The sequence below is a fragment of the Chelmon rostratus genome, chromosome 12 (assembly GCF_017976325.1).
Source record: "Chelmon rostratus isolate fCheRos1 chromosome 12, fCheRos1.pri, whole genome shotgun sequence".
NCBI classification, from domain to species: domain Eukaryota; kingdom Metazoa; phylum Chordata; class Actinopteri; order Chaetodontiformes; family Chaetodontidae; genus Chelmon; species Chelmon rostratus.
In genome coordinates, this window is record NC_055669.1 from 5,090,225 (window position 1) to 5,117,124 (window position 26,900).

The 26,900-nt window shown below is 41.8% G+C and overlaps 2 protein-coding genes across 3 annotated transcripts; both read left to right on the plus strand.

Moving 5' to 3' along the window:
* Nucleotides 1-12,508: 12,508 nt before the first annotated feature.
* Nucleotides 12,509-24,002, plus strand: LOC121614744 (neuropilin and tolloid-like protein 1). Its single transcript, XM_041948782.1, has 10 exons — nucleotides 12,509-12,534; nucleotides 12,791-12,853; nucleotides 13,628-13,762; nucleotides 13,851-14,099; nucleotides 19,595-19,636; nucleotides 19,781-19,908; nucleotides 20,846-21,074; nucleotides 21,158-21,271; nucleotides 21,367-21,511; nucleotides 22,611-24,002. The coding sequence occupies exons 2-10, from the start codon at nucleotides 12,820-12,822 to the stop codon at nucleotides 23,146-23,148; spliced, it is 1,614 nt and encodes a 537-aa protein (XP_041804716.1). The 5' UTR covers nucleotides 12,509-12,534; nucleotides 12,791-12,819; the 3' UTR covers nucleotides 23,149-24,002.
* Nucleotides 24,003-24,271: 269 nt separating this feature from the next.
* On the plus strand, nucleotides 24,272-26,887 carry atpsckmt (fATP synthase c subunit lysine N-methyltransferase). 2 transcript variants are annotated; one of them, XM_041948783.1, is made up of 4 exons: nucleotides 24,272-24,818; nucleotides 25,589-25,726; nucleotides 25,882-25,932; nucleotides 26,163-26,883. In XM_041948783.1, exons 1-4 carry the CDS (start codon nucleotides 24,537-24,539, stop codon nucleotides 26,382-26,384), a joined length of 693 nt encoding a protein of 230 aa, XP_041804717.1. In that variant the 5' UTR covers nucleotides 24,272-24,536; the 3' UTR covers nucleotides 26,385-26,883. The 2 variants fall into 2 exon arrangements, with proteins under 2 accessions (XP_041804717.1, XP_041804718.1); XM_041948784.1 differs by lacking the exon at nucleotides 25,882-25,932 and having other exon boundaries at nucleotides 26,163-26,887.
* Nucleotides 26,888-26,900: the final 13 nt, after the last annotated feature.

Sequence of the window (26,900 nt, forward strand, 5' to 3'; positions counted from 1 at the left end):
TAGACAAGACACTGGGATGTTATCATGCCCAGCAGCTTTACACACATTCACTCAGATTTTCTTATATCTGCTGTGGATACTAACAGTTCTCTCCGTTCTGGACAGTTCTCTGGAGGCAGAGCAGACTTGGCAGGTGACTCTTTGGGTGCCAGACAATAAAGTTGTGCACCCAGCAGACCCACATCTACTACTTTTGTTAAGTTGTGTACTATCTCTGCAGTACACATACAGACTATTTAATTGTTATTTTAGTTTAAGCAAAATTTTGACAGGTTGCACACCATTTCAGACATTGTGCTTGCCGGTAGTCTTTTACCTGCTTTTTCTCTCTGCTCAAAGTTTTTTTTTTTGTATTTTTGCAACTTTGAGCCAGTTAGTGTGTCACTGTGTTTGTCAATATACTTTGGCAAGATGAGGAGCAGATCAAACATTAGTGCAAGACAGACTCACACAGTCATGTACGGAGGAATCAGGTAAATAATTAATTACTGACTTGATGTCGTGATCCCACTGTGACTTTATTAAAGGCATCCAGGAACAGCCTGTCAGACACACACAGGTATCATTGTGCAGTTAAATCTTTTTACGCAGAGATCTTTTTTAGTCAAATCTCCATCAACTGACAAATTCACGTCAAGATGGGGAACATGCACTGCCCTGCTGAGGATGCAGCCCACCTGGCCTCTGTTGCTCGAGACATCTGCCCTTTCCCAAACTACACCCCCAATCCACTCTTCTTCAACATGCTGTCCGTCAACTCTTCACTTCACCTGAGGGACCACTACATGGCAGTGCAGTCCTCCCTGACCCCCAAGCAGCTGGAGGACTTCACTCAGAGCCTGAGGACCACTTTTGGCAAGGAGGGCAAGGTCACTCTTGGCGGGGTGGGGGTAGTGGCCCTGTCCCTGGCAGTGCTGTTTGACACCCTTGCCAGACGGGTCAGGGGAGAGTGGGTGTTGGACTCGGGCCCCATTCCAGGTTTATTTGTCAAAGACCTGAGAGGGTACTACCCACCATATGTCAACACGGTCAGCGACTACCTGAGGCTGGTACCCCACATTGCAAATAACCCCACCAGGATGAGAGAGGAGACAGAGAGGTAGCTATGGCACTGTGTTTTTGTGTCCCCCTATAAAATCAGCTTACCACTGATGTGTTTACTCATGTATGTCAGCTTGTGATTTGATTGTCTGTTTATCTCACCTAGGTACTTCAAGCAGTTAATAACTGAACACCAATCTTTGGAAAGCTTAGGAGAAAACGACACGTTACCATTAAAAGAAGATGTCACAGCAGTCAATGTGATGCTGGGACAGATGTTTGGTGTCAGTTTGAAGGCTCATCTCATCCGCATCGAAAACGGTACGATTCATGGGATTATCATCCCTGACACAGCACCAACTGATATCATCTGGAATCTCAACTGTGACCCAGAGGCAGCGGAAGAAGAATTTTTGGCTGAAGTGCAAAAATCTGACAGACGCACCCAAGAAGCTTTTATAAGGTGCACACCAAAGACTGAGGATGTTCCAACGACATGGCTTCAGCACGTTGCCCAACTAGTATGGCGAGATGTCATGTTGTTGCCTGTGATTGCAGTTGGAAATGATGATGGTCATTCAGTGATCACGCAAAGAGAAGATTTTGACCTGAAGGCCAATGCAGTCGGGAAATGGGCAGAGTAGTTCACCGGCCAATTTTCCAAATGCTACTTACTATCTTGCTGTCATTTGTGATTGAAACTTGGGAAATAACTAGTGCAGTCTATGTCTGCGACATGTGTGTGTGATATTTCAGTTTGTCAATAAATGTACATTCCAATTCAATCCCCTCTATTCTTTCTTCAGAAAATTAAAAAAATGACATGTTATGACTAACTTCTAAGTGCTTTATGAAGGCAACTGGACTTGCTTGAGTTTTAGAAGAAGTTTTCTCAGCCTTATGGATGAGAGGCGAAACATCTTCCACAACCTCAAGCAAGTCCAGCTGCCTTTGTAAAGCACTTAGAAATTAGTCATAATATGTCATGTTTTCATTTTCTGAAGAAAGAAGCATGAAGAAGCAAGAATAGAAGCACCATGACCTGGATGGATGAGAATCTTCACAGTGAGTGAAAACTGACAGAAATCTATTTTTCAGTTCCTCTCTTGGTTCTAAACTACATTACGTCACCTGAGGGACAACACAAAATTCAGGTGCCAGATAATGGAATATAATGGAGTAAGGCTCTGTTGCATCATGTATTGCTTTCAGATATTTACTGTCCTGTAGATCACAAGATCAAAATGAACATGTTGGTAAATATATTGTTCTCGTGTTTCATTTGTTGACTGTGTCCATCAAGTGTGCTAGATAATGCTAGCCAATGTTAGTCTGCCAAGTTACACGATGATTCATGTCAAATGCTGGCATGACATTGTATACGGCTTGGAGTGTTGACAAAGAAAGTCACGGCAAATGTTACTCAAAGCAGCTTGCCAGATAGATCAGCTATCTGACAAGCAGATGAGGTTTACGTGTCTGATGAACAGAGTTGAAGCTGCAGGCGAGTGGAGGAGGGTTGGGTGGAGAGAGATGGAAATCTGCATACAATATGGAGCCCCTCTAAGCCTGTTGGTGGGAAATCTTTTTCCTATCAAGGGCTCTTTCAGTTTTTATAGCATCCTTCGAGGGCCATACTCTGTGGAGCTGGTTTTCCAGGTTTTAGTCAGTCAGTCTTGAGCGAAACCGATTCAAGTTATCTTTGAAAAGAGCTGCTCACAGTAGCAGGTTGTTGCTTTGCATCTCAATGATTTCATGTTGTTGGTTGTCAGACACATCAGCTGGTTTCATGTTTAAAATATGTTCAGTTCCTCTTGTTACTTTTCATGTCCTGCAACCCCTCAGCAAACATCTGAAGGAGTTTTCACACTCAGCTGCATATTCAAATGTCACAGCAGCTTCTGTTCTCGCAGAAAGGAAAATGCAGTGTTTCCACTTTGCAGTCGCAACTGCAACAGCTTTGATTTGGCTTCAAATGATTTCACATTCGAAAGCAGAGAGCTGAGAAGCTGCTGGAGCTTGAGCTTGAGGTCTGAGAGCTACTTGGTAATGTCTACCATGAAGGCCAAATCACACAGACACTTGCTGTCACTGAGTTTCCATGTCAGGTTTTCAGGTTTTATGAATTATTCCAGACAGACACTTTGGAACAGTTGCACTTTGTCTGCTGCGAGCAGCTCCACAGCAGAGAAACAGAGAATAAATTATACTCACACTTTACCTGATCAAAATATCTCCCAGGTTCAGTATTCCAGATGCCTGAGCGCCAAAGCATTATTGCCGTGGCAATTTTCCAATCCAGGGAGCCTTTAATTCCATCCATCCCACAAACTGAGTGCAGGCATTCAGTTTCCTGTCTGACTGTACATCCACACTGTAAGACAGAGAGCTCAGAAAATGTCCCTATGTACCTCAGGTTACTCAGTGTGCGATGGGCTGCATGGGACCGCTGCTCATTTTGTGCTACATGCCAAATCCATGTTTAACAACACTGAGGAAACTGAAACTCAGGCACAGGCAGGTAGTGGCAACTTGTGGCAGGCAAGTGGCACGCCTTCATCAGTTGAGAGACTCCTCCCTTGACTTGCCACTAGCTGCCACAGGGTGCCATAGGTGTGACAGGAGTGCCTCTAGTTGCCGTGAGTGCCACTAGCTGCAGTTTTTAATTGAAAAAATAATTAGGTTAATTAGGTTAACAGAGCCTTACTGTAGCTAGATAAAGTCTCCCTTTTTTACCTGTTTTTTTTCCCCAAAAAACTCTGTGGCAGATAGTGGCACTCCTGTGCCATTGCTCGGGCACCCCGTGGCAAATGTTAAGATATTTCACAATTGAAATATCTTATACCACTTAGCTATGTCAGTGCCATTCAGAATGGTATTACGGAAGGCCAGAAACAATTGCACAAAAAGGATGACAAACAAAAAAGTAGAACATTGTATTGCCTGCTTGGCATCGAGAAGAAGGAGACTCAGAAAACTGTGGTTACTCAGCAGCATTTAATGCCTGCTCTGAGCATTGTCTAAGCTCTGCACACACATCACTCCTTCCTGCCTGCTAACATATTGTACTTTGAGATATCCTGAGATGTCAGTGATGCCTTTGTTATACCATTACTGCGGGAAATTGTGGTCATTACAAACATGTTTGCTCAACAGCAATCCTAAAACAGATTTGCAAATAAGCAGCAGCTGATAAACAACCCCTTATAAAATGTAGACATCATAGGTGCATAAACAACAACATCAGCAGTGTTTCTGCTTCAGGCTGCCTGCAGCCTTATTCTACGTTGTTAAAAATCAGGTTATGTTAAAGGTTTTAAATGATTATTAATTTTTGTATTCATTCATTTAAGTGCCAAACAACCTTTACATGCTTTGATACATGATTATATACTGTATAATGATTCAAGGATATTTTCAAGACTACTGGTAATAGTACCATTATATTTGTTTGATCTCTTCTACAAGGATCTGCTGCCCCCTCTTGGATAAAGAAGAGATTTTCAGTCAAAAACAACTTTTGCCTTCTGTTAAACATCCATGCAATAATGTTTGAGCTGAGTCCTGCAAGCCAGTAGTCGTATCCATCACTTTGCAATCTTAAATGTTTTAAAGGCAAGACAATGTATAGTTTTCTTACATGTAGTGATTCATGGCCATTAACTATCTAGCTGATACATAGCATAGCAATACAACATGAAGTCCTCATGTGGCTGATGTACTGTAGCTTATATTAAGTTATAAGTTAAGACTGGGGTATGTTTGTGTTTACAAAGCTACACATGTATGTTGTTTGTTTAATCCATACTCATACACTAAGGTAAAAGGATGACATGTGGTTTACAGGGAGCAACATGCTGTAACTTTCTTTATTGGCTGCAGTGACTTTCTGAATTGTTGTTGCACCATGAGGTTGAACCAATGGTGATGGTGCACAGAAATTCTGGGTGGTTAAACAAAACTATAGGTACACTTTGTTAACTTTAGACCAGAGCCAGTCTAGCTGTTTTCCCTGCTCTAGTCTTTATGCTAAGCTAAATTAATCATCTGCTGGCTGTAGCTTAATATTTAGCATACAGACACAAGAGTGGTATCAATCCTCTCAGCTAACCTTTGTAATGAAAGAGAACCTTAAGTTAACACAAAGTCACTCACAGGTGAGTTAATAATGAGAATGCATGCATGAAGACACACTAAAAGGAAACTGCCTTTATGTTTGCTGGGCTCGATCACATGCTCCCATCAGCGTTGGGTAAGCACTATTGACAACAACAGGGTTGTGTATGCATCCATACTCCAGTTGTTCCAACTTTGGTCTTTTCCAGTAAACACTGGTCAGACGGTGAAGTTGTGCAACTGGCCAAAAGCGATCCTGGTCAGGAGGCAAAAATTGCGACATGCAGACAAAACTGCACATCTGTACATCTGAACATCTGTAACTGTAAGTCATGAGTGAACATCTTTAGAAAACTGATGTGTGTTTACAATGTAGGTATGTTCTCCCTCTTAAGACTGAGACTAAGGTTTTGCTCTATATTTGTTGTGAAATGGTTGCAAGCAAACAGTTACTTTTGTTGTCCTTTCCAAGTCCAATAATGGTCCGCCTGGCCCAACTTCAAAAAACATTAACCCCGTAAGGCCCACTGTTGCAGAATTACAACATCAATTTTAGCTATACTTAAAAAAAAAAACGTTTTTAGTTTTTTGAAGACCATTTTACATCAGTCAGTGGGTCCTATTGTTTAACACTGCAGTGCTATTGGATGGTAAATGTGTTCATTGGTCCTGCCATCAGGCCATGAACTCACACAACCTGCAAACTTTTGCAGGGTTAAAACACTTTCACAGTGGAATACATGCATGCATGTTTTGGTATGTATTTTTGTATATTTAAAAGTCCACAAGACACAGTTGTAATCAACAGAGCGAATACTCGGCAGTCTTTGTTCTACTTTTTCTCTCTGCTGAAAGTCTTTTTTCTGCTTCTGCAACTTTGAGATAGTTAGTGTGTCACTGTGTGTGTCAATATGCTTTGGCAAGATGAGGAACAGATCAAACATTAGTGCAAGATACAGGCGCACACAGTCGCATGGAGGAAGCAGCTAAATAATAATTAATTACTGACTCGATGTTGTGATCCCACTGTGACTTTATCAGTGATATCCAGGAACAGTTTGTCAGACACACACAGGTATCGTTGTCCACTTATTCTTTTTCGCAGAGATCTTTTTTAGTTAAATCTGTGACTGACAAATTCACGTCAAGATGGGGAACGTGTACTGCCCTGCTGCAGAGGCAGCCGTCCTGGCCTCTGTTGCTGGAGACATCTGTCCTTTCCCAAACTACACCCCCGGTCCTCTTTTCTTCAACATGCTGTCCGTCAACTCTTCACTTCACCTGAGGGACCACTACATGGCAGTGCAGTCCTCCCTGACCCCCAAGCAGCTGGAGGACTTCACTCAGAGCCTGAGGACCACTTTTGGCAAGGAGGGCAAGGTCACTCTTGGCGGGGTGGGGGTAGTGGCCCTGTCCCTGGCAGTGCTGTTTGACACCCTTGCCAGACGGGTCAGGGGAGAGTGGGTGTTGGACTCGGGCCCCATTCCAGGTTTATTTGTCAAAGACCTGAGAGGGTACTACCCACCATATGTCAACACGGTCAGCGACTACCTGAGGCTGGTACCCCACATTGCAAACAACCCCACCAGGATGAGAGAGGAGACAGAGAGGTAGGCACTGCGGTGTGTGATGTCAGTCAAACGAATTCATAATCTGTTGAAATGAGTTTAAACCAACCCTTGAAATCTTGAAATACATTGCGACTCACTCCCCACTCACTTATATAAGGAATCACATGAGACCTTTCTTTGTTTCCTGACGAAAATATACTGCTCCATGTCTGCTTTACACATAGTTGATTGACTTCATGTCTGCACATTAGAGCAGCAGCAGCTTCAGTCCTTTACCTAGTGACTAACAGGATGTGTGCACAGGCAGCTCTAAGGCTTCGTTCAGACTGCAAGCAAGAGATTTGTCTCTCACATCAGATCTTCACCATCATTTTCTGCAAGTGATCAGATTGGAGTTGTGTGCCCGGACATCACCAGACTATCTCAAGATTCAAGATTGAGCATGACATGTCAATGAAATTTGCATTGCAATCCCCATGTTAGAAACAAGATAATAAGAAAGATCTGCATGGGTTGCTGCAGTAATGAAGTAGATGTCAGCAACTGTGTATGCTGGTGACATGCCTTTCCAATGCAGAAGAATCCTGCTCAGCCACTCTGATACACTTTCGTTGCTCCAGATTTGAGGTTGTCATTGTGTGTCACGTTGGGAGTGATGCAAAAGACGATTTAAAATCAGATCTGAGTGGCCACGGTGTCTGGACTGAGATGCATCTCTAGAAGTCTGATTGGGGTCACGTTACAAACCAGCTCCAAATGTGGCTTGGACCAGATTTGCAAAAATCTCTTTTCTTTTGCTGTCTAGACATTTTAAAATCATGCTGGATACAATCTGCATACACCCAAAAAAGTGATCTGGCCCTAAGAGCCGGCTAAACAATCACTGTGTTTACATGTGTTCAACAGATTAGAGTGAAGGCACGGTCGCATGTGTAAAGCTGATTTTATATCAAGTATTTAAGCTTCCCACATAGTTGAAAAGAAGTTATGTCCCTAATGTGTTGTGTACATGTGAAAAAAATTATTGCCACTAGTGAATGCATTTAAGTATGTGCATTTTAATTGTCTGTTTTATTGTGTCTCTCTCTCTCTGTTTCTTACCAAGGTACTTCAAGCTGCTCCTGATTGATAAGCAAACCATGGAAGAAAAGGAGAGCCAGAGCATTGAAGACATCACAGGGGTCAACTTCATGCTCGGGAAGTTATTTTTACACCGTTTGCGGATTCACCTTCTCCGTATTACCAACTCTACAGTTGTCGTCAATGTAGTCAAGTCCGTTAAGGCACTAACGAAAAGAAAAGGAAATCCAGTCTCTATGGAACGCAGCACTGAGAATGAAGATGATGTCATCTTCAGTCTCAACTGTGATCCAGAGGCAGCTACCAAAGATTTTTTGGCTGAAGTGCAGAAATCGAATGTCACGCAAGCAGCTTTTAAAAAATGCCAGCCAATTAATCAGTACGTACCAAAGACATGGTTGCATTTGGTGGCCAGGATAGTCTGGCAAGGTGTCGTCGACAGCATCAGGGACCACACTGAAAACAAACGTGGATTACTGTTAGCTCAAAGAGAAGATCTTGATTTGAAGGCCAACGCACTCAGGGAATGGGCAGAGTAGTTCACCGGTCAACTGCCCGAGACTGAAAAATACAAATAGATGTTGAAATTCATTCAAAGCATTGTCATGCTTAAAAAAAAGTTACTACTCACATTGTGACAAAAGAAATAAAGAGTAAGTAAGTGAAAAAAATGAGAGCCGTGACTGAACTCCTGTAACAGAAGACTACATTTTGGATTCGCTCCCTTAACTCAACCAAATTTGTAAAATATTACTCAATCAGGTGTAGGCGTGTTTTATTAAGTCTGGCAAGAAATGAGTAAGTGAACCAAGCTGAATAAAAGCATGTTTTTCCCCACTCCAGCTTACAGTATGGTTCTTCACTGCTGCACTGTAAATGTGTTTTTATAGAGATATGCACATAGTCTGAATCATATCATAACCTCAGTGGAGGAAGTAATTACATAAAAAAAAATGAAAAACAAAACCTGCTCGCTTAATATTCAACAAAGTGAAAGGTAAGCAATATCATGACAGAAATGGAGATCCATCATTCTGCCCTCCAAACAATCACGCTGTCAAGTCATGGTGCAGAACTCCTTCATTACACCAAGACCACTACTAGAACTGTCACATGATCAGACGCTTCAGACAATAACTGATAATATATTAATAATAATCTGGGAACAATTTCCAAACATTAAAAGCAAGCTAAAGGTTTAGAATAAAAGTGAATAGTCTTTAATAAAAGAGACGTTTTGCTCTGCCCCCAGACATTCATGGTTCCCTGATGATGCATCCTAGTGATCATTCATTGCCATGAAGTTTGGTACAGAAATTAATGTTCCAGCCAGGATTAATTATAATGTAGCGCCAGCATCAGGTCAAACTTTTAATTTGTCTACTACTTAGGTTTAGGACCAAATACCTGCAAAAAAATATTAATAAAAAAGGCCACCACCGGCCTCATTTTAGTGTTAACACCGTAAACAAAGATGGCATTTAGCTGGCAGCTAAATATGTTGTTGGCATAAGTGCATCTGAACAGAGCTGTTCGCTTGGCTGCAGACTCTTGATGGCTGTAGGCTGTAGTCTTGTTGTCCCAGTCTTTCTTTGTTTCTTTTTATCTATGAATATATTTACTTAAACACTCTTTGTGAGGACATGTTGGGAAACTGCATAGTTTGTACTGTGAATACAAATTTTCTTTCAATTGATTTAATCAATTTTTACAATGAGAATCCCTGTGCAGGCATACATGCACAATTATACCCACAGTATTCAACATATATTTCAATGAGACAATATGTATTAACAATATCCACTTTAAAAAAGCACCACACTTTAACATCAATCAGAGCAAAGGCAGTAAAAGAAACATTGCATTTGATGGGCTAGTTGAATTAGATTTTGAGATGTTTCAGTCGTGAATATTATTCGAAGCCGTCAACATTGATATCATTTTTCTGTTTCTGTCTTTCTGAGGGTTTTGAGTAATCCATGATCAAATAAGTGTTCTGAATGTAATCTTTCCATAAAGTGCAAAATAGTGGTTTATTTTTGATCTGAAAGTTTGGGTTGTGCTTAATACAGCGAGGGATTTACCAGTTTATTCATTGTGTTCAAATTAATTCAGTCTCATTCTTGAGAAATGGGGTCCGGTGATGTATGATATTTTAAGCTGTGTCTTGATTTTCTGTATTTCATTTTGAGTTCGGTAAGGTTGGGGCTGTCAGTTTTTGGGTTTATGTTCCAGTTCTTGTTGTTTTTCTTGTTTCTTCTTGTTCTTGTGTGTGGAGTATAAATGATATGCCCCCTGAGGACTGCTTTCACTATTTGCCAAAGTACCAATGGTGAGATTTCTGGGGAGTTCAATCGAAGTAGACATCTTCATAGAGCGGACATCCTTGATGGGGAGATTACTGAAGTCTTTGTCTGCTGGAAATGAAGCGTGAACGACTAACTACTGAATGATTGGTAATTATTAGATGAATTTTAGAGTATTAATTTGAGATCTAATGGAATTGCTAACAAAGAAGTATTCAATATGAGAGTAACTTTTGTGACAGGTGACCAGACCTGTCAACCCTCCTGTTAGCCTATTTGACTTGTTTACCTGTGGCATAGTGGTAAGGGTGGTGGTACAGCCCCGGGTGGGGTGCTGGAAAATATCCCATAGTTTCAAATCCCACAGTTGACAGGTGTTGGGGTGAGTAGTTGATGTAGTCCATGTGTAATGGGTTCCTGCATGTAAAATGTGGACTGTTGTCACAGAGTACGTAAACATTGGATATTGTAATGTTAACATTTCTGATGTGTCCATTAATGACAACAAAATGACCATTTTAATCTATTATCGTGTTTTTAGTGTGGTGTGGATGATTTTTATTTATTAGAATAGCAGCTTCTCTTTTGGCGGGGAATTGTATGATGCATAGAAAATGTGAACTGTCCATTTCATCTTGAGGTTTAGATGTTCTGATGGTGGAGAGATGTTCCTGTAGAAGGCAGAAACTGAGGTTTATTTGATCAATATGATTAAGTACTTTTGTATGTGGCAAAAAATCACTTGATGCAGCTTTAAGTAAGATTGTGGAAGTATTAGCAGTAGCTCCCCCATTATTGTCCAATTTCATAGTGTTGAGTCGTTAATGTGTTTTTATTCTGTAGATGGTCCAAGTGCTGCTGCTAAGTTTAAAATTGTGTCTGAAAGCATCTACAGCTGGCATTTTATTTTTGTTGGACAACAGCAGGTTTTTCTAATTGTCTGCCAACCCAAAGTATCTCTCATACCAAATGACTGTGACTATACCGTCATCATCTTTAATATGCATAATATAATATAATATAATATAATATGATAACTCTAAATTGTCCGTAGGTATGAATGAGTGGTGTGCGTGGTTGTTTGTCTGTATATGTAGCCCTATGGTAGGCTGGCGACCTGCCCAGGGTGTCCCCTGCCTCCGCCCGAGAGACGGCTGGGATAGGCTCCAGCCCTCCGTGACCCTGCAAAGGATTCAGCGGTGTATAGATAATGGATGGATAATATAATATAATATAACGTTTGTATAGTTGTTCATGTGAACATACAGCGGTCAAACGTTCTGTTGACATGGATCCCATCCCAGGTAGTGATGGTAACGAGTGGTGGTGGTCTAATCCAAACTAAATAACATGGGTGCTTTCTTATAGCCACTGTCTTAATGGCACAACACTCAAGTACAAGGACAATTTCTAAGTATTTCCACTTAATGCTACTTTATGCCTCATTTTAGAGGGACATGTAATATTTTTTACTCCTTTACATTTACCTGAGAGCTAGTTATGACAGCAGCGTAATATTTTACATGCAAAACATACATCAGTTTCTAAACTATGATGCATGTCTGTGGGTACAACTATCAAACAATATATACAGTAATTACTTAAGTATTAAGTATTATTATTATTCAGTAAGCCATTAAGATCAGCTGTAAAAAAGCTGCTTACACATGAGTGCATCAGTCATAATAATCCACTCACATAATAATAAATAATAAGGAAACAGTGACAGATGCTGCATAATAAGAACTCACCTTGACTTCAGCAACGTTTTGAATCCAGGACCTTTACTTGCAGGAGAGGATTTTTAGGTTGTATGGCTGTTTTTATTGAAGAATCTGAACATTTTGTCCACCGCTGGAACACCACTGTGCTCACAGTCCCAGTGGATTACAATGCATGCACTTGATTGACTTCAAACTTGAACTGTAATTAAAAAATGACAACGAATATTTGATTTTATCGACTTGTAGCTTTGACAGTGGTGCTGATGGTGATGCTCCCTGGAGGGTGAACTTAGACATCAAATCGCTGAGCGATGCGCGCGCGCTGACGCACACGCACACACACATGCACGCACGGGGCAGTTGTCGGTTGCCTCGGCCCATGCGGGCGCAGCTTTGTCAATGACCGTATATCATCTGAGAGGATTAATGCAGCCTGAAGGTGCAGAACAAATTGTGAAGGTTGGTGGCGGACGGGAGTGTAATCCTTTGAGCTCTCGGGGAGACAGAGACGCAGGGATGGAAATGTCGAAGTCTCCGCTCTCGCATTTGGCGCATTTTGAGGAGAACTGATGGGCTGAAGAACATTTTTCTCCCCATCATGGGACGTTTAGTCAAGACTATTTAATGGCAACACTTGAGCCAGAGCTCCTCGTCCTCAGGGAACCGAAATGGTGCACAAACTTCTGCTGCCCATCGGTAAGTTCCCAGCTGTAAACATGTTTCATAACGCAGCGTCTGTGAACGCATCAGATGTGCTGCCTTTCAGAAAGAGTCATTATTGGCTGTCGGTTTGTCATCCTGTTGCCCATATGCTGTATTTACAACGTGCTTCTGTCTTCTGTTAAATTAGACCTCCCAGCTATCTGTTATGTTGTGTTTTTACGTGTTCAAGACTTTTTTTTTGTAAGTTTAATGAGATTTCTGACATTTTTTAAAAATTCTTCTCTCTCAGCTGTAGCAGCAAGTCTCATCACACCTGAGATGTCTGCCTCAGCCACCAAGACAAAAAGTCAAGGTATCATATCACCTCCCGAGACACAGATTCCAGCAGGGAGCAGTGCTGAGTAACAGAAATGACTTTTCTTTTTGGGATTACATGATTTTGATTATGAGAAAACAAAATCAAACAGTGCTGCAGTGCTTACCTTGAAACCCAAGATGACCAAAATGTGGTTCAATCAGTTGATGAATGTAGAAAATGAATGGGCAGCTGTTTTGATTAGATAAAAATGAAGTCATTTACTTGCCAAAAAACTGCAAACATTTGCTAATTTCAGCTTCTCAAAGGTGAGGAATTACTGTTTTCCTCTTATATAATTGAATATCTATGGATTTTGGGCTGTAAATCATCAAAGACATCACCTTGAGCTCTGGGTGATCTGTGTCTTTCATGAGCTTTTGACATTTCATGGACTAAATGACTGAAAAAGGACTAATGAAAATAAACCTATCATCCAGTGATCTAATCAAATTAGATCAAACCTTAAGATCATCCTCTGAAATATGTCAAACGGGCCAGGAGGGCACATTCTCATCACTAAATGATAAACAGTCAACTTCTAATGTGTGAGAATGTGTGATAGCTGGGTTGATTGTGAGTGTCCGTTCCCACAATTATAAATAGGAAGCAAAGTTAAGGGGGACAGCAACTGATAAATCCAACTTAATTGAACTGAACACTTTACAAGATTTTAAAAGGAAGAACAGACAAATGCAAACATCTGTCTAACTTTCACCTGTCTGTCTGTCTGTCTGTCTGTCTGTCTGTCTGTGCACTGTCAACCTTCAGTGAAGAACAACTCAGGTGTGATACCAGCTGATCAGTGTGGGACCTGGGTGAAGGAGCCTGACGGAGGGTACTTCACCTCACCCAACTACCCAGAGAAATACCCACCTGAGAGGGAATGTGTCTACATTATAGAAGGTGAGGCTTTCGTCCGTCTCTTTTTAGCCTCTCACTCGCTCTCCTCCCCTCCTTCCTCACCTTCTCTCCACCTCTCCTCCTCCTCCAGCCGCTCCCCGGCAGTGCATCGACTTGTTCTTTGATGACAAGTACTCCATAGAGCCATCCTGGGAGTGCAAGTTCGACCACATCGAGGTCCGCGATGGGCCCTTTGGTTTCTCGCCCCTCATTGGTCGATACTGCGGGCAGGAAAGCCCGGCATATGTCCGCTCCAGTGGGAGGTACCTGTACATCAAGTTCGTGGCTGATGGTGAACTGGAGGCCATCGGTTTCTCTGCACGGTATAACTTCACACAAGGTGAGTGAATACAGTGTAATCTGAATGAACATGGCCTTAAAGCTGCACTAATCCTCATTTATTTATTAAAAGTGGATGTGATGATGATGCGTGAAGTGATGGGTTGCTCGTAGGCAACTGTATGATGTCACCCTTGCCAAAAAAAGTGGCCAAAAAATCAGTCAGTGCTGCTTTAAGTCTTAACCAGACTGTTCTACTTGCCCTTTGCCAAAGCAGTTGTACTTTAGGAAAATGTGAACTCGGTCTGTCATAATGTCACATAATCTAATTCATGGAGGAACGTAATGTTCAATGTGACCAGAATTTTTCTAAACCGGAATCTGTGGTGCAGTTTGAGTCTGTGCTCATTTGACAACATTTGTATCATAATTCCAGTGAATGGAGCCTGCCGTGCTATTTCATTCTGACACCAATGAATCTGTGTGAATAGTGAAGAATAAAGAATGAAGAATGAATCATTCCCATTGATTATATATATTTGAATTTCATTCAAAGTAAGACCTTTTTACAGAGCGTTGAATATGTTGTTGTTCTAACGCTGCCTATCAGCAGGATGACATCTGTCTGTCCAAACCTGTTACAAATCATTGTTGAAAAAGAAATCTGTTTCAGTGCTGTGGTTAAGGTTCGGTTCGGCATAGGCTCAAAAATGACTGGGTTGATTTTCGGAGGAAGATTATTACTAAAAAAACAGACTGTAGGTTAGAACCAGGAAACAAACATGACAGTCTGTTGTGTAAAAGTCTGATGTTTTGTTGATTCATCCATCCACCTTAACCTCCTCCTCGGAGGAGGACAGTCGCCCCAGTCAGCTTCTTTTGGGAGTGTGGCGAAACAGTGGAAACTATAAATAACTTAATTTTTTTCGTGTAATTTTGCGCTTCTGCTGTATTGTTGTTCTTGTATCATACCAGCTGCAGCTCTGTCTGGCTGGGGGCGTTGATGTCTAGAGTATTACTACGGCCCTAAGCCTTCGACTCCTTGGCACGCTCTCAAAATCCATCACCCTGCTGCGGGTTTGGCATTGTTGGCTGCCACATGCCACAGCTGGCCACCTCTTTCACACAGTCCCTCCCTTTCTGTCTTTGCCGGTCATATAGTCCAATTAAAACACACATTTGGATGCACACCGGACACTTTTATTGACAGTGGCACAATGTAATGCGCCTGATTAAGATAGATAGCACAGAAAAGTAGAAAAGTACATGCTCTTTTTACTTGTGTATGTGATGTCAAAAAGTTGCACATTGAAACTTTAATACTGGTCTGGTGACATGCTGCTGGGAATGTACTCTCATTTCCATTTGTAGTGCAGGCACACCAGCTGCAGCTGACAAGGGAAGAGGAGGGGAGCATTTATTCAAACACACACATACACACAAGCACACACACACACACACACACACGCAGGCACTTGTTCCCTCTGTCACACACACACCAGTTAATGAAAGCTTGTCTTCAGGGGAATACAGCTTGTCAGCGCTGAGCCGCAGTAGCAGCTTAAGGGAGTCCGAGGCAGAGGCTTTATTAACAGAAGATTTTATAGGCCACCTACACAGACGAGGAGCAAAGATTAATCTGCATCCCTCTGTCCATCCAGCCGTCCTGCTGTGTTTCTTTCTTTCTCTCCCAACGTGATTGAGCCTCGGTACATTATCTCTGCGTTCCGCAAGGGCTGTTCCACTTTTAGACTACAGTCCTGTGAGTCTGTCCCACGCACCCTAGTTTTGAGTTGCTGGGGGGCTGAGGTTGTCTGTGCGTGTTGGGGCTCACTGCTGTTTTTTCTGAGAACATCAGAACAGAATTTCTGTCTTATTTCAAAGTACGGTCACGTCACCTTCCGGTGTAAACAACTTACTCAGCACACTTAAGCGTTTATATTTTCAGAAACTGGAACACTTTTCCCAAAACAGGAAGTATCCATTAAAGAAGATACTTTTTCATTATTGGCAGATCGGGAGAAGCTGTTTTTCATCTGTTTCCATCAGATGTAATGAGTTTTCCATGCCAAATGCTAATCTTCTGTCTAATTCCACTCATCACTGGCGGCAGGAGAGAATTAATTCACCCACATGCTCACATGCTCACATGCTCACATACTTTAAAAAAACAAACTGCACAGTGATGTGACTCCGACTTGAACCCCAATGCATTTCTCTTTAAACATGTTATAGCCCTTGAGGGATGATGTATAATTTACTCTTGACTTTTCTATGGATTTGTTATGCAGTTGTGAGCAATGTGAAAGAGCCTGAGCGCATACAGAGTTTTTGCACTCCAGAAAAATGACTCACACAAGTGTGCATAAGATAATTACATTGTCAGCACATTGATATGTTGTCCGCACAAAATGTGGAAAAATATCGCCTTTTATGTCATTAGAGGCTCAGCAAATTGTAGCTAAATGCACTCAGTTTCTATTGTTGACACATTGTGCAACTGCTAGGCCTACACAGTACTAGCATTGCCTGAGTTATTGCCTGAGTGTAATTTATGAATTAATCATTTAATTTAGCAGAACTTAAGATGTCCAGTGGAGTTTTCTTATAAACAAACAAAAGCTATGTTTACATTCAGTGCATGAGGCAAACAGAACTGGGACCCTCTCATAAAAAAACTGTTCCATAGGCGCCACTAGAGGTTAAAAAATCTGCGGCATAGCTCTAATGTCTGATTTTCATGCACTCGGTCTCATTGTTGCTGCACTTGTGTAACCATACATTGCCTGTGCCTTGTCCTTATCTGAACTCCCCCTGATGAACCTTTCAATATGTATTTAAATCAGCTTTTATCATGTATTTTCATATTAACATGACTCCTTGCATGTGAAAGGGGTTGTTTGTAGAAAATGGTGATTTTTTTCTTGATGTTTGTGCTTCTACCGTGGGTAAGGAGGCTACATTGTTAAATGGTCTCTTTTTTTGTCTGCTTGTTGATGTAGTGATGTGATACATGATCAAGAATCTCCACTGGGTCTTTTATTTTGAAAACTTATCAGATGCTCTATGTCACTCTTGTGTCTAACCTCCTGACAGGCTTGATTTGCTCTGTGCAGCTTGATGCAGCTTCCATCCAAAATAGACTAGGTGGAGCAGTTGCGGATTGGCCAGCTCCTGAGAGGCGGGGGGGGGGGTCCAGCAATTTTAACAAGGTGGCCATGCCCCCCTGGCCTCCCTTGGTGCTGCTCGTGGTTGCAGGAGTAAAGAAATTGTCATAAATAGTCCATATATGCAATATAGTACAACAAAGATGGGTGTGTTCATTTAAAATAAATAAATAAATAATACATTTAATTTCTAGTGCACTTTTCATCGGCACGATCTCAAAGTGCTACAAAGTTAAAAAGTTAGACAAAAAAAGAAAAAAAAAGTTAAAGCAGTGCTCAATAAAGACAATAAACAGGCTAAAATCAGTTCATAATCAACATTCATAGGCCTTTCTGAATAAAAATGTTTTCAGGCCTGATTTAAAAGAGTCTAGGCTCTGAATAGCCCTCAGCTGGGTTGGGAGGCTGTTCCAGAGGCGTGGTGCGGCCGAGCAAAAGGCTCGGTCTCCCATGGTGGAGAGCCTGGTGCTGAGGAGCAGGGTGTTAGTGGATCTGAGAGTGCGGGTGGTGGGCTGTAGGGTCAGAAGTTCTTGGAAATAAGTGGGTGCAAGTCCATGGATGCATTTATAGGTGAGTAGCAAGATTACTCACCTTTATCAAACATCCTTTATCAAAGTGCATGCACAGAAATTCTGAGACAAGATCTTTAGATTGGAAGTTCATCTGTTTGCATCACTGCTTGTTCTCACAGTCTGATAAAAATGCAGTGGTGAGAAAAGCATGTTGTCATGACTGGAGTCTTGAATCAAAGACAGTGTGGGCACTAAACTTATTTAGCTCATAGTTTGAGCCTTTGCAGTTGACATCCCTCTACCAGACAGTTTAAACTGGAAAATTAAACATCCGATAGTCAAGTATCATGGATTTTAATTCCACATTAGTTAAGTAAATATTAAGCATTAAACTTCAATGTTCTTGTGTGTAGCACACATTTTAAATAACATTCGAGGAGGATTTACATAAACCATCCTATAGCTTGTCTTCATCAGCTCTTTACATCTTTTCCCCCCATATTAGGTGGAAAGCCTCTGGGAATGCATTGTTGCAACACACACACGCATGCACACACACACACGCAGGAATGAATGTGAATAATCTGCACAGGCCTGACGCAGAAACAGGAGTAAGAAACATGAGAGGATTAATAAGAGCTCATATTGATTTGAGCCTCAGTGGAGTCCATCACCTGCTTCTCTTACCTCATCGCCACCGACTAACGTGTTGCCTTTCCAAGATAAAACAAATTAAAACGCGAGAAATTATGGTTTTAATTATCATCATTTAAAAACTCCTCACTCTGCAGTCCACGCTTCTTCATTCAAACCACGTTTCCCGTACTTGGTTTGGTGTCATTCGTATATGTTGTATTATTTGCTATTTTATTGAGATTCGTTGAAGGATTTGCTTTCCCCTCACGCAGTATCAAACTGGATACTTAAAGGAGAATTTTGAAAACAAAAAAGAAGTGACATTTTGATCACCAGGTCGGCCTAATCTGTCCCGAACTAAGCTGGTAAATCAGGATTTATAATCCACCTAGCAAGTAGATTCATCAGCACAAAGGTTTAAAACACAATTTCTCTTCCCTGTCTGATAGCAAGTGTGTGTTTGTCTTCTTTGATGAAGGGCATCAGGATTTCAGGGGAGTTTAAAAGAGGGCAGAGGGAATGTGCCAGGACATAGATTATGTAAGGCGTGGCCAGCTGGGTTTTTATTTTGTTTTGCGGTACCGTATGTCTGTGATATTATCATTTTTTATTTTTGTTGTGGTAGTTTGTTTTTTTCCCTTTGTCTTGGATTTTGTTTTAATCTCTGCCCTTTAGACATCATTTGTCGCACTGAATATTGCATGTGAACACTTCTAATACTTCAGATACGGTTGACAAATGTTTAAAAATCTGTGCAGCCTGATTCAGTTCTGCACTGGCAGCAAATGGAATGGATGGATTGTACAGTGTCTATCTATCTATCTATCTATCTATCTATCTATCTATCTATCTATCTATCTATCTATCTATCTATCTATCTATCTATCTATCTATCTATCTAGTGCACACCTTCTACAAAGCAAACATGTAAAACCTAAACATCAGCAATTCCAGGACCACTATTTCACCATGAAAAACACATTTTAACAATCCACTGTTTTACAGCTGTCAGTTTTAAATAACATCAAGGTTCAAATCGGTTTCAAAAAGGAACACATTCACAGCTTATCTGCATTAACAACGTGAAATGCATTTTGTGTTCTGTGTATTTAGAGTTTGGTATTGTTTCGTTTTGGGACCCACGCTTTGCCCTCCATCCCTTTCTGACACGTGGCTCCTAATCGTGGAAGGGCTTGAGTAAATGTCACAAAGATTATGTTCACATTATGTTCTGCTTTTAGATCCTGAGTTCAAAGACCTTGGGGAACTGCCACCTCTGCCATGTGAGTATTCAATGTTAGATACTGATGACGGAATAACATTTGTTCAGTCCTCATGTTGCTGAAGGAGTAATAGTACCCAACCTCTTTCTATAGATTCAGTCAGAACTCAGAATGACTGTAACACAGAAATGTTGCTATCCACAGTTTGTGACTTTGAGCTGAGCGGTCCAGAAGGCTTCGTAGAGTCCACCCAGATAGCCGGAGAGAGCCGGGCGCTGCCGACTGAGGCTGTGGACTGCAGGTGGTACATCAAGGCTCCACCAAGATCGAGGGTCTGTACAGGTCAAGCTGTTTGTTGTGTGGTGGTGGCGTTACATGTAGCTCTTCGCCAGATGTTTTTTGCATTTATTGGTGTATGAAATGAACTAGACTTTCAGGTGTATGGCGACCGGTAGGCTGGATCAGAACTTACTGCGCAATTAAGCTGTCCGCCTCACAACAACCTCACAAAATCTAACACTACGCTAAAGCTCTAACACAAAGCCACTAAGCTAACTTTTTTTTTTAACAAAGAAAAAAAATCAGGAGGTTTGGTTGTTGGTTGTGGTACATTCCTTAACAAAATCTCTTTGGAAAGTTAGAAAAACAAGTTCTGAAAGATGAGCCAGGGGGACAGCGGTGGGTAGAGTAAGGAAAAACTATGCTCAAGTAAAAGTACAATTACTCCCATTATAAATGACTCAAGTAAAAGTGAAAATGACCAGCTGGGAAACCTACTCAAGTAAAAGTAAAAAAGTACCAGGTTAATAGATTACTTAAAGTGCATGTGACTGTGCATTTTCAGATTTTTTTGGGCTGTGTGGGCCAATGCAAAAAAATGAAAAAAAAAAAAAAGCACTTGTTCATAAAACTTATGAGAGCAACATTAACATTCAAAGGTATTACGTTAGGTTAGGTGTACTGCTATCTAAACGCACCAATTTAAAGCCCAGAACAGACCAAAGCTACATGATAAGTCATGTCACTGGCATGACATCAAGATGAATGGTATCCATGAAAATTGAGCATAGCTAATGTTGGCTAACTGTAAAAGTACAGTTTAAAAAGGATCATGAAAAGTACTTGTTCCTTACAAAAATGAAACTTTTTTGCTCACGTGGGTTACTTATAATATGTTCCTGCCAACTCCTGCAGGAGGACTAAATGTCCTCTGTGCATCAAAGCCTGGTCCATTCACTGCATTGACTCCACCCAACCTTTTACCCGCAGATCTACATGCGTTTCCTGGAGTACGAAATGCACAACTCGAACGAGTGCAAGCGTAACTTTGTTGCCATCTACGACGGCAGCAGCTCAGTGGAGCACCTGAAGAATAAGTTCTGCTCCACGGTGGCCAACGATGTCATGCTGGTGTCCTCTGTGGGCGTGGTGAGACTATGGGCAGACGAAGGGAGCAGGAAGAGCAAATTCAGGATCCTCTTCACCACCTTCCATGAACGTGAGGGAATCGCTGTCAGTTCCATTTATCTTTTTGTTTATCAGTGTGTACAACAGTATGGACTCTCGCCTTTTGTTTTCCAGCTCCATGCGAAGGAGACACTTTCTTTTGCCATAGCAACATGTGCATCAACCACACCTTAGTCTGCAACGGTATCCAGAACTGTGTTTACCCATGGGACGAGAATCACTGCAAAGGTACCTGGAGACAAAAGCTGAGAGACTCACACCAGCACTATATTGGCTGTGGTTGAATATGAAGTTGTTTTTCTCCATGTTATCTCCCCAACTAGAGAAGAGGAAAGCCAGTATCCTGGACACGCTGGATAACACTAACCTCACCATCATTGGAGTGACCTGTGGCCTGGTGGTCATCCTGCTCGTCATCTCCGTCATCATCCAGGTCAAACAGCCTCGCAAGAAATACATCATCCGCAGGTCAGAGCTTTTAAATTAGAAAAGCAGGTCTTACAAATTTATCTCATTACAAAATTCTTGATTTTTGGCAAGGTCCTCAAGATGATGGGGGGAATTACATGCTGCACATGCTGTGAAATGTGAAAGGGGCGCCTTTGTTCTTAGAGCTTTTTAGCCTCTTTTAACTTATTGCTTTGGTTTGCTCACAAACTTAATTCTCATTAGCCTCCTTTGCAGCTGTTTTCAGCACAAAAAGCTCTGATATACCCACTGTCCACTACCTGAGAGCAGTCAGGGACCAGCTGGTGAACATGATGGGGCATTAAGGAGCTCAGCTGCCAGATATTTCCCTCAGGAATTGGTCAAACTACCAGTAGAAAGACAGTGAAGATTGATCTTTGTCAAGTGGCTTCAAACATGACCCCAAATAAATGCTATTGTCACTTTGTGTCTGCTGGATTTGAAGTTTTTGCTAACACTTTTAGGTCATGTTTATGCATGTCAGTGTTGGGTTGTGCAAACTTGCGGACGAGGGCTTGACCTGAGCCTACTGGTGCCAGTGCAACCAGTTCCTATTTGGGTAAATGCAACATGGTCCTACACATTTAAAGGGCTAATTCATGGTTGATATTGAGTAAATGATTTGGTCGAATGAAAAAAAAAACAACACATTTCTGAGTCTGAAAAATATCAAAGAATGTAAGTGACAAAACGATTTCTGAAGGGATTTGAAAGTCATGTCAGTCAATAAGCAGATTTTTTGCAGGATTTAATAAAATGCTGTTGAATCCCAACACTAATCGGGATACTCATACTCAAAAGGTTTGTCAGGTTAGAAATTTGCAACATTTTGACTGCAAAAATTCAAAATTTGTGTTATGTAGAAGTGTGCAAACCACGGGCCTGCGGGCTCAAACTGCACATTAATAACAAGGTACAATAAATGCGTGACTATTTTGTTGTTTTTGTAACTTCCATCCTGTTTATTGATATACATGAGGATATTTACATGACTGATAATAATAATTAGCTTTTTTGTGTCTCCATCATGTATGTTGGTGTGTGTGTGTGTGTGTGTGTGTGTCTGTCTGTCTGTCTTCTTTCCTCTACTTACACACAGAGATGACTTTGACCCTGCCCTCCTCCACCCTGGTTTTGAGCCTCCCCACTACGAGCTCTGCACTCTGCGCCGCGCCCCATCCGGTGACCTGACTGATGCCGCCTTGGCCGAGGACTTTGAGAAGTTCCACAAGCTCCGCCGCTCCTCCTCCAAATGCATCCGCGACCACCACTGTGGCTCTCAGCAGGGGAGCGTGCATGGCAGCGTCCACGGCAGCCGCAGCAACCTGAGCATGAGGGACGCTACCATCGCGGCCGACGGGGGAGCTCTTGTGCCGCCGTTGCCGCCGGCGATGGTGAACCAGCAGTCACCGCGCCTGTCCCACCACACCACACCAGCAGGTCGAAGGAGCATCCTGGTGATGAAGCATAGCTATTCTCAGGATGGGGCAGAGGGGTACAGGGGCGAGGAGGAGGGTGATTTGATGATGGATGATGGTCCAACCACCAGCCAGCACCACATGCACCACCATCAGATCCACCATGGCATGTCAGGGCTGGACCACACTGTCCACCGTACATTGTCCAATGACTTCTGATGTAAGGCACCATGGAAATAAGAAAATGGTAAAACATAATCATAATAATATAATCACCTCAGTTCGTTCTGTTGACTTTTTAAACTCCTTTTTAAGTTAGATTTCTGTTTAATTTATACAAATTAATTTTCTTGTACTAATATTCTAAACTAAATGGAGGTTCTACATTATATGCAAAGTGAACTGGAGCTTGTGGAACACATACTAGTATTTATAATAAAAACTATCCGTCCACCAAAGAGTTTAGCAGCAACTGTTGTATGTCTTAAATAATACACTGCTGTGGTAATGAGCATGGGAGATGCTGTGAGATAAACTGTCAGGATTTGGCAGGAACTGATCAAAGAAGGATTCAAATTCACAGATACTGAGATAAATGAATTCCCACCCACTTCAATGCATCACAGTTCCTTTTTTCCTTTGTTGTTCCTTGTTTGGCTTGAAGTTTCAAGCCCCAGAATATAAGTATGACTACATTATATTTGAGATTATTTTATGTCTGGCTGGTGCATTGCGGTGTCTCCAATTTGTTTGGACATTATTGCACCCCTAGAGCAAGAAAAATGTCACAACTTTTAGGCTAGATGTTTTTGTGTTGCGCACTGGCTCAGAATCAAGCAGGAAAAACCACTGAACCAGATATTAACAAGGACAGCATATAATGGAAATATATGAGTCATAACAGTGAAGTGGTAAGACACACAAAGATGTTTTATGCAAGATACTGTTTTGCAAATATGGTACCCAGTGGGCTTGAAATTTATACTTTCTGATGCCGTGTAAATGGAAACATTATTGAATTAATTGTTTTTGTTTGTTTGGGAGTATTTATTGATGTTTGTTTATGTGTATCAGTTTTTCAGTTTGGCTTGTCCCACTTTTTCTGACTGCTTTATTTATTATATGATTATCTCTATTTATTTCTTTCATTAAATATCTTGTTTTTCCTTTACTCTGCATGGCGCCATAGCATTGTCATTTAATGTGTGACTGTGTTATTTATTTGTCTTTGTTTTCTTTATTTACTTGTGCCATCCGGCACTGACCTGGGAACGATGGCAGGGGGGAACCGTTGTTAGTTGTTCGTTATCATCCTTACGGACTTATAACAGCGCTGCACAGGTCGTCTGTTAGAATGTATGGACTGTAAAGTAATGGGACCGTAACTTTGTCAGGGGCTAATTATTATATTATTATAGCGGTCAGTATAATGAGCAGGTGCTGTTTGATTAGCATCTGCTTTTATACGTGACTTTACCGTGGGCGGCTAGCGTGGCCAGCTAACCTTTATCAGGGTCAACTGTCATTCATGCAGTTCAAGTTCAGCTAATGTTAGCTAACATTACGTATTTATAACGCGTAACGTCTCCGTTGAGATAGCTAGCATCATGCCACAAGAGGAGTTCTTCCTCGACTCACCGGCAGGACAGCTTAAGGACGATGTCAAGGAGACGAAGGGCAGAAGACGACTCGGTATCATCGTGACGGGGGTGCTGGGAGGGTCGCTGGTCGCCCTGTACGCAGTGGCTGCTCCGTTTGTCTCTCCTGCGCTGAGAAAAATCTGCCTCCCGTTTGTCCCAGCGACCACAGCTCAGGTGGACAATGTCCTCACGGTGCTACGAGCCAGATCAGGGACCTTGGTGGACATTGGGAGCGGAGATGGAAGAATAGTAAGTGCTGAAGGCGTAATTTTGCAGGAAGTAGATGAGCAAAAGACAGTAATGTTGGTTAAATGCTCATTATACTGACCCAACTGCTTGACTCAGTTTATCTGTGGTAAATGACATTTCCTCTCTGTCTGCCTCACATCACACAACGTATTCCACTTTGCAGTATGTGTTTCTAATAGAGTACCTTCAGTTTCACATCCTTTTGGGGAAGAAGAGTGGTTGAGTTCCTTTGAGGAGGAAAGTCTTTGTTCACACCCAACCTACCCACAGTGTCAGCGTCCCTTCCAGCTCCAGTATTGCTGTCTGCACTCCTCAATGGACAATAAAGTTATAACACTGTTTTTTACTGTTACTGGACTACAATCAAAGAAACATTTCTTTACATTATACATAACTGATACTGCAGGAACAAATTAAAACCTGTCTTTGAAATCACTCTCCAGCTTTCTCACCTCACCTGTGGCAGAAAGTTCTTACAAACATACATTTTCTGGTTTGTGTGTTGCTGTTTTAACGTAGCAACCAATGGCAGCTTTGCATGTGTTAAAAGGCACCACTTACACAAATTCAAACTTCAACAGAGGGGAAAACTAATGAGAAAACATTTCAGTACTGACCAGTCTCACTGATATCTATGAGATGTCCTGCAGAAACACCACAGAGAGAAACTCAAAAGTATTACCACGCTTGCTTTGCAGCCATCTGCTGCTACAGATTCTGCACATTATTGCAGATACATTGAATCTCCTTCGTGCTCCTTCCTTTTGCAGGTGATAGCTGCAGCCAAGCGTGGATTTCAGGCATCTGGCTTTGAACTGAACCCCTGGCTGGTGTGGTACTCTCGCTACAAGGCCTGGAGAGAGGGAGTCCACCGCTCCACCTCCTTCCACATCTCTGACTTGTGGAAGGTCAGTGAAACATGATTAACACAGTAAAGTCTGTAGTGACATCTATTTTGCCATAGCAGTTAACATCTCTTCATTACAGACGTCTGCTATCAGCTAGTGTCAGAAAATGCAACCATTAAACATGCCATTCCTAACATTTGTGATTCTTTTGCTAGGTCAGTTTTGCTCAGTACTCCAATGTTGTCATTTTTGGAGTCCCTCAAATGGTGAGTTGAAGTTTTCCATTCCTGGTGAGAAATGGTGCCATTCAGTTCAGTGGAGAGAGCTATTATAAATCAAACACAATCAGCTGTTCATAGCTTCTGCTAGGTAGAGAACTGAAGACCTCTATTATCAATGGATCACCTGAAAGCTCTAAATCTGATTTCACCAAGTAAGTTTTCACAATCCCAAAGTATTACATTTGACATTGTGTTGTTGCTGTCTGTGTCTGCAGATGGACCAACTGGAGCTGAAGCTGGCGAGCGAGTTACCGAGTACAGCCAAGGTGGTGGCCTGCCGCTTTCCCTTCCCAACTTGGGTCCCCGAACATACTGCTGGGGAGGGCATAGACACTGTATGGGTGTACGATGCCAGGACATTTAAAGCACACACGCAAAATGGAATGACAAGGAGGACTGCAGCAGGACACTGGAACACACCAGACTCACACACATGAATGTGAACACTCAGATCTTGCGAAGTTGTCATCTTGTGTTGAGATCCTGGGATGGTCTTTTATTCGTGCAATTTCTGCTCCTCTTCCCACACCAGTGGATCTGACATGGCTGGGAAAGACTGATGTTGAAGTCTTTGTATATCGATGTCCAAGTTTGAGATTGAGCATGAAAAAAGTAGGAGTCTCCTCCATGAGAGAGAACACTTGGGCCTGACGTGGCCCGAATGATCAAACAAGCATTTTACATCTGATGCTTGTGTGATGCTCAAAACTACACCAGGGAACAAAGTGGTGATGACATGAGAAAATTTAATTCCTAATACAATAAAGTGGTACTCACAAACAAGGACTGCATAACTTTATTATGTACACAAAGTGCATGATGAATTGTTTACACATGTATGAAATCGCATCATCCTTTCCTGACTAAGGAGTTGCCAAGTGGCTGTATAATGTGGTCAGCCTGCCTGACAGAAAATTATTCACCACATTATTTTGTATGGTATCTACAGAAAA